Raw genomic sequence first — 8,191 nt, 5'->3', positions numbered from 1 at the left:
TATTTCCATAATAATAGATCAAGTCACTAAGGGTAATATCTCAGTTTAAAGAAAACTTCAGAAGATCCAGATCGAGGAGAGGTCACAGTAATACCAGTGCTTTTGTGATGAACAGGTTTGAATTTCACTTTGATTTATTTTTATGTAAAACACTCCTCTATATTCCAATTTGGTTGATTTATATCAGAGTTTACATGCAATTTATAATCTTTCCTGTGGCTTTCAGTGAGATACTGTTAAATATGTCCTTTCCCCAGCAGAGGGCACTCCAGGATTACATGTCAAATGCAGTCATTTGAAAACACTTGAGTTGCAGAAGATGGCGCTGTTATTTGTTTAAATAAGGTCCTGACTGAAGCATGGACTGGAGTAGCAGGCTAATCAAAAGGCAGAGTATTCTTGTCCTTTGTTTACAGATAGTATTTCCTGCACCAACTATTACCAAGTATGAGCACATGTAATGATTCTACAGTTTTAAACAGTCCAGGACACCTCAAATATAATTGGCATGTTGACTTTTGTTGTCACATTGGTATTATTGTGAAACCTCTGAATAGTTCACCAGTTTTCATTTCTCCTTTTACTGTTGAATATGCCAAGGCTGAACGTCAACAGCAGAATGAGCCAGCACAACAAATCACACGTTTTTTCAGTTGACTGCCACATGGAGGTCAGTTCCCTGTGGTGCAATAATATATGTAAATGGACTACCATGCCCTGACCAGACAGAACGAGATTTAACCAGCTCACGCCTGACTGTGGTTGCTTACCTCCAAACTTCACACGTTTAACGCTAAATTCCAGCACTGCGCCAAAAGAGAAGCTCACTTCTGTTGACAGCGAGGGCCTGAAGGCAGTTGAATGAAATGACGTGGATTTTCATAGTGCTACATTTATTTATTTATATCAGACTGATGTGAACTTTATAAAGTATGGGCTACTGTGAGTGAAAGGCAATAGTGAACACTCCTCTGATGTTCTCTAGTGATGGAAATGACTTTCCATCAATAGTATGAGTTGAGACACCTATTAATTAATCACTGAGACTTCACTGCCAGTGACTACCTGATGCATTCCCTACAGTAAATGCCTATGGTTGAGGATCCACACACACACACACACACACACACACGGGGAAAGTTAAGACTAAATGACTGGGTATTGAGAAAAGATTTATACAGTGGATTAGATCAAACATTACGGAAGACATAATAATAAACAAATAATAAACCACAACAGTTAAAGCACTGGACAGAGTGTGTTATATAGAGCTATATTAGGGGTGGGCGATATGGCCCTAATGTAATATTACGATATTTCAGAGGGAATCTGCGATTCTTCTTCTTCTTGATATGACAAAAAACAACAACAATATATTATTAATTTTTAAGAACATACAATTGCAACCAAATAAGTGTTATAGTTTTATATGTCAGCATAAACAATAACAGTTTGCCTTTAAGATTCTGTATAAAATATAAACAGTATAACAAAGTGAACATCTAAACAGATGCCAAATTATTATTATGCTAAGAAGTCGGAATTTTGCCATTATCACGATATTAGCGTTATTGTATGATTTATCGTGAACAGTATGATATGGTACCCCCCTTAACTATATGAAAATGTCTTATCTCAAATACTGTATGTATTAAGTTGAACTTCAGACACTGACTTTTCCAAGACTATTGTATTTCTAAAAATTGGACTGACCCATTTGTGTCCAGAAATGTGTTTTTTCTTCCAAGGGTAGAATATTCTAGGAATGTGACAGCATGGAGGGCAAACCAAATGGCATTCATGAATCCAAACATAAATAATAAGCTTTGAAAGCTTGTTTGTTAATAACAAAGGCTTGGACATAGGTCAACTGTCTGGAGTGTGAGACTGATCCAAGGACACTTACACTAATTGTGCACAGATACAATAGATGAGATAACAGATAGCTTATATTTGACATGGCATAGTGTATGCAACTTTTCTTCAATAAAATCAATAAGATTTTAGGTTACACTTTCTTTGAATGATTTGGTGAGGCATAATGATACTCTCCACCTTCCTACATTACAATCAGAAATCCACGTCATGTCATTATGACATGCATTGTGGGAATAACAGAACAATTATAATGCATTTCTTATAATGACCAATGAGCAACTCTGAAACAACACAACTAAGCTAATAACAGTTCTGTTGCAATATTGCACTTCCCCATCAACTGATGTTTCTAAAACATATAGGACCAAATTACATTTGTTTTCCAAATCTAATATATATATATATACTTCAAAAACTGAAATGTGATGAGTTAGCACAAACAATATTTCAGCACCAGACTACTTCAATTAACACAAATGATTTATACATGTTTCTGTGGGTCGCCAAGACATAAAGAAATGAGTGGTAGACAGTGTTGCTGGGTAAAGACTCAAACGCCCTTCGAAAAATCCTTCCTGAATGACTTTACAGGTTTGTGTACCGTCTCCACTACACACCAAATCCAGTATTTTTCCATCAAGTAGCGCACTGGACCACGTGACCACAAAGGAGAAAAAAAAATGCTGTCATGTTTGCGTCCTCAACTGACAGCGGCGCATGCATATTGCTCTCAAATCGCAAAATTTTGCCAGCGCTACTACATTTTTTATCCCTGCTGCTACTGACACCGTATATTTATAAAGTCCATAGTTCACTTTGGTACTGTTGCCCATTCGGGGAACAAATTCTCCTCCAGGTCGTTTTTCTAACCCCGTGCGTTCATGATCATGTAACCACTCCCACTCGTGGCTGGTGGAAAATTACCAGCTTACAAGCAACAGGCAAATGAATGGTACTTGCGGTTTATCACATCATTCAACCTAACAGTGAACCTGCATGACACAGACACGGTCATTTCAGTTTATATTTTGCGTTTAAAAGTAGTAAAGCCTTCACAGAGAGTATTAAGTGGATACAATTATTAAATTGCATTAGTTTTACGCCTCGTATTATTCGCACGTGCAGTAATGCTATGTAGCATTTACATGTATGAAGGTAATATATAACTTGACCCTTAGGAATAGCAATAAACTGTGGTCGCTTACTTATTCGCTATTCTGATAAGAGGAGTCATGTACAAGTCCATTCTGCATGGGAGTCTGCCCTCTTTTTCTCTCCGGGCGGAGTAGTCGCGTGGGCGCTTGAGCGAATTGAAATAAACTGACAGCTCAATCATTCAATAGGACACCAACTAGGAAGTCTCCGCCGAAGCCGTAGCCAATCACAACGCGGTGTGGGCGTAACCACAGTCCAAACTTTACGCGGCGCCATCGGCTGAAAACTAAACCGAGATGGAATCTCCCAGTCTGAACCGGTTTCAACCGGTTGCGAGTTAGTTGCTTGAGAGAGGAGAGGAGGCGCAGGCACACAACCTCTACACCGCCCCGCTGGAAAATTATTAGAGTAACGAATTAATTAGTGAATCAAGGTTTACTCAGTTTCGTAAAATGTATCGGAGTAAAATATTGCTGGGTTTGCCGTGATTGTAGTTTTGGAATCCACATCAGTGGTTCTTACCAGCCAGATATCACTCACTGCTGGAGCTGGAGATAGTAGTCAACGCTGCAGAAATAGGAAATATTTTCTATCAACAGTGATATTGAATTACTGACTAGCTATATCTTTTAGCTTCTTTGGCAAACGCCACTCTTTTCAGTCAGAGCCTTGGACTTTCGGTAGGTAACTGGGATGAAGTGCAAACCTGCCATTCCGTGATTAACGTTTCTTGGCTTTTACCTGTAACGTTACAATGAATAACATGCATTTGGTGTTGTTGGTATAAGTTGTGCTATCTTATAGTTTACCTAGCCTGTCATAATGCTCCTGAAAAGACACGCTAACGTTAATTCAGAATGCAATAGCATCAGTGGGATAACCAAATAGCCATCGACCGCTCGCTAGCTAGCATTTAACGTTACCACTTTATAAAGGATTAGCTAATGTTGGCTGCCAGCAAAAGTGGTGTAACTTAACCTAACAAAATGCATAACTCACTGAGTCTACACCTTGCAAGGTTACGTGCGAGACTGCAGATGCATAAGTTACAAAACGCTGTATGATTAAATCCGTGCCTCTCACCACAGCAGCATCACTCCTGTGTCTGATGTGAGCGGATGTCAAGTTGATGTTGCTCTGTAGCTACCTAGCGATAGCCAATGTTAACTTTATCTCTGCGTAACGTTAATGTAAAGCATCTCGAAATGTAGCTAGCTACTATTGGGACTGACCGTTGCCTTTCTTCCTGAAGTGTAGCCGCAACACAAAGCGCCAACTTCTCTTAACGGTGTTAAAAGATACAGACTAAAATGAATGTATGGGCGCCCTCCGTCCCTGGTATCCTTGGTGGGAGTGGTTGCAGTCAGCAGTGAATGACCACATGTGAACTGTTTGTGCGACACACTGCTTAACAGCTAGCTAGAGATATAGCGTAAAGGCTGGATAATGTTAGCATTTTGTGTGAAGTACGCGAGTGCCGCCTGCATGACGTTACTGTTTCGCTACGTTAGTCGCGTTATAGGTACTGCTAGTAACTGCCAACACAGTTGTCAGCTGCATTTATTATTCTGTTGTTTTTACCACGACTGTCCGCTACTTGTGATGCGGTCGGTGTTTGGAGGAGTGAACTCAGTCCCTTACAGATGTAAACAACGTGACGTCGCCCAGTATATCCGGCACGTGGCTCGATTAACCTTCTTAGTATGGTCGTAGAAAGAAGTGCTTGATTTGTAGAAGAGAATAGGCAGACTGATCAGTAACTAACTGCCTCCTTATTTCTAATTTTAAATTTTATTAATTTGTTTATTTAAAACCAACGAGGAAATGTAATTGACTTTGGTTAAAAAAACGGTGTACTCAATCGTTTACAAATCAATATTAAGGTAAAATAATGTGTTGCCAGTCTGGTAAATGCCCTCCTAACACCAATACAATTAAGGTTACATGGGGTTTTCATTTATTCTTACAGTAACAGTTTAGTGTTACCAGCCACTGGGTGAGATAATTAAGTCAATTTGTCTTTGCTGCCTGAGTCCTACTTACTGTACTTAGTCCCTAAGTCTATACCCCATGCTTTCCTTTCCATACTTTTTGAACAGTGACAGACTTGTGACACCATGAGCTTAACCTCTTAATATGACAGCTCACTTGGTGGGTCTAGGGGGATGTTTAGTAGTCAGCTGTTTGGAATTGTTTCTAAACACACTGTTCACATGACTTTGCCTGTTAAATGTGTTCTGCGCACTCATGACCCCTCCCTCTGCTGTCCTTGTTGCAGAGCTCTATGCCAGCAATTATGACAATGTTAGCAGACCATGCAGCACAGCAGCTGCTGGACTTCAACCAGAAACTGGATATCAACCTGCTGGATAATGTGGTGAACTGTCTATATCATGGGGTGGGGCCACAGGTATGTTGTGAAACATATACAAATGCTTTATAAGCCATCTGACACAAAGTGTGTGTGTGTGTGTGTGTGTGTGTGTGTGTGTGTGTGTGTGTGTGTGTGTGTAAAACATACTTATGCCTCGAGTAAAAATTGAACATGTTTGATATTAACCAACGTTTTTGTTTTCTATGCAAAGTTCTCTTTAAAGGTCCCATGGCATGACAATTTCACTTTGAGGTTTTTTAACAATAATATGAGTTCCCCCAGCCTGCCTATGATCCCCCAGTGGCTTGAAATGGCAATAGGTGTAAACCGAGCCCTGGGTATCCTGCTCTGCCTTTGAGAAAATTAAAGCTCAGATGGGCCAATCTGGAATCTTGCTCCTTATGAAGTCATAAGGGGCAAGGTTACCTCTCCTTTCTCTGCTTTGCCCGCCCAGAGAATTTGGCCCACCCATGAGAGCGAGACATCATGGCTTTCAAATGAGCAAAGTGGCAGTTGGTCAAGGCCACACCCCCACCCTCCACCTTGCCCCCCCCCTCTCTCCTCCTCAATAGCTACAGACACAGAAATGGCACATACTAAGGAAAGCTCATTGTGGGACTGGCTCTAGTGGCTGTAATTCTGCACCAAGGCTGAATTTCGGGAAAGAGACTTCAGATACAGTATTAGGGGACCACTAAGGTCTATATAAAAGAGACTTCAGATACAGTATTAGGGGACCACTAAGGTCTATATAAAAGAGACTTCAGATACAGTATTAGGGGACCACTAAGGTCTATATAAAAGAGACTTCAGATACAGTATTAGGGGACCACTAAGGTCTATATAAAAGAGACTTCAGATACAGTATTAGGGGACCACTAAGGTCTATATAAAAGCATCCAAAGAGCACCATGTCATGGGACCTTTAACCTGCACCTGACCTAAAACACACTGTATGTTAATTCTTCCAGTTCCGGCACATCCAAGTCTAGAAATCACTGTTGTCTTGTTTTCTAAAAATGCATTTGTAAGTCTCTTCTTGGCACCTCAGTGTTTCATCTAAAGTGTAATTCATATTTGCATTACAGCAAAGAATGGCACAAGAAGTGTTGACACACTTAAAAGAGCACCCGGATGCCTGGACGAGAGTGGACACCATCCTCGAGTTCTCCCAGAACATGAACACCAAGGTAAGCTAGCTCCAGCCCAGAAAACAGTGGTGGAACGACACTTACTTGTGCTTTGAGGAAGTGTATGCTATTACAAATACAATTTGTGAAATGAAAACAAAACATCCCACTAAGCCACAGTGTTTTGCTGACAACATGCTTTAAATTATATAAAGTATGCTATTTGGTGGATCTTTTTATTAAAAGCAGCTCTATGCACTGTTAGTGCATATTTTGGGTGCACATGGCCCCAGCAAAAGTTGCATACATAGTCCAGGCCGTATTGCCATCATGCCCCAGCTCTTGAGCTATGCGTGACGTCTGTCTTCTGATAAAAGAAATTCTGTTGGATCTGACCCTACCAGATGAACAATTGACTTTGTCTGTCACCTCCCGGTGGCAATACAATACTAAATAAGCCTTTTAAGATTCTTTCCTGTTGGGTCTGAATGGGATTGAGCCCCTGCTATTTTATCCATCTTTCTTAATCATACCAATCCTATTAGCTATATTTATTTTGGTACCAGTTTGGTTTGTTAATATGAAGTCAGCAGGAATGCTTGTCTCTATTTAACTGCAGGAATGCAAATTTGAAGCAGTTTTCTTGATTAATAATATAAAAAAAAGTTACAAAATAAAGCAGTTACTCCTGCTTCGCTCGTCATTCAACAAATTACTACACAAAATAAAGTTTAAATATACTTCTGTATAACTTGCATGCTTTATTGCACGTAAATATAAGACTAAAAATTCAGGGAGAGTGCAACCAATTTTTGTATCCACGAAAAGGGCGTTAGCTTACAAATGTCAACGTCAAGTAGGCAAATAGAATGAGCTTCCCCAAACCCATTACTAGTAAGATATATGGGCATATTGGCATGACCAGGTGTCAGTTGAATGTGTAGGCTGTCACTAGGGTTGGGCATCGTTTGTATTTTAACGATTCTGATTCCAATTTCGATTCTTCCTTTCAATTCCGGTTCTTATCAATTCTCGATTCCGATTCTTTGAGGGGTGGAGTTGAAACGGGTCACATGCTTATTTCACAAATAAGAGGAAAGTTTTATTTTGATTCAATGGTGGGTTGCCGTTTTACCGGGCTTTTTCAATGTAAAATAAAGCCACACTAGAGCGCTGCTTACTGTGCTCCAAGGCTGCAACACAACAAGCGCCTGGCCGCTACGGAAACCAAAACTTGCGCATGTTAAATTTGGAACCCATGATCAGATTTGAAACCAAATCCTCCAAACGATTCTAAACGATTCCAATAAAGAAACGATTCCACTGGAATTGTAATTTTTGAAACGATTCCAAGTAGGAATCAGTTCTCGATGCCCAACCCTTGCTGTAACTGTTACTTCTTGTTGTTTAAGATCCGGTGCGTCAGTTAACAGTAGAAGAAAAAGAAAACGCATCTGCAGGCAAATACATTTAGTTTGAGTGAACTCACACTTCCAGCACATCATCAAGGCCAGCAACACCCTTTACTCTACAGTTTACTGTCATATAAAACACTGGTGCTGTGCCCACAGCATGGGCTCTGATCATCTATGGCAGTTATCCTGACTTTTCAGCACAGTGTATGTCCAGCTGGTAAAAACATTCACACAGATAC

At 40.2% G+C, this 8,191-nt stretch overlaps 1 protein-coding gene and 1 long non-coding RNA gene across 5 annotated transcripts in view; one reads left to right on the top strand and one right to left on the bottom strand.

Annotated features, from left to right (window-relative positions):
• Window positions 1-1,155: 1,155 nt before the first annotated feature.
• On the bottom strand, window positions 1,156-3,257 carry LOC118493199. Its single transcript, XR_004895185.1, has 2 exons — window positions 3,084-3,257; window positions 1,156-2,526 (listed from the first exon to the last, which is right to left on the bottom strand). It is a non-coding gene; the product is annotated as an uncharacterized LOC118493199 (long non-coding RNA).
• A 123-nt stretch (window positions 3,258-3,380) lies between these two features.
• xpo1b (exportin 1 (CRM1 homolog, yeast) b) overlaps window positions 3,381-8,191 on the top strand; it is a 29,077-nt gene continuing 24,266 nt past the window's right edge. The window contains exons 1-3 of one of the 4 annotated variants that reach the window (XM_031284110.2): window positions 3,381-3,713; window positions 5,312-5,443; window positions 6,496-6,597. In XM_031284110.2, coding sequence (XP_031139970.1) covers window positions 5,318-5,443; window positions 6,496-6,597 — 228 coding nt within the window. In that variant the 5' untranslated portion in view covers window positions 3,381-3,713; window positions 5,312-5,317. Of the gene's footprint in view, window positions 3,714-5,311; window positions 5,444-6,495; window positions 6,598-8,191 lie in introns of those variants that run through there. The other 3 variants (XM_031284111.2, XM_035992165.1, XM_035992166.1) reach the window with 3 other exon arrangements.

This window comes from Sander lucioperca, chromosome 15 (assembly GCF_008315115.2).
Source record: "Sander lucioperca isolate FBNREF2018 chromosome 15, SLUC_FBN_1.2, whole genome shotgun sequence".
NCBI lineage: Eukaryota > Metazoa > Chordata > Actinopteri > Perciformes > Percidae > Sander > Sander lucioperca.
The sequence above is the reverse complement of the archived record's forward strand: the minus strand, read 5'-3'. Positions and strand labels throughout refer to the sequence as shown.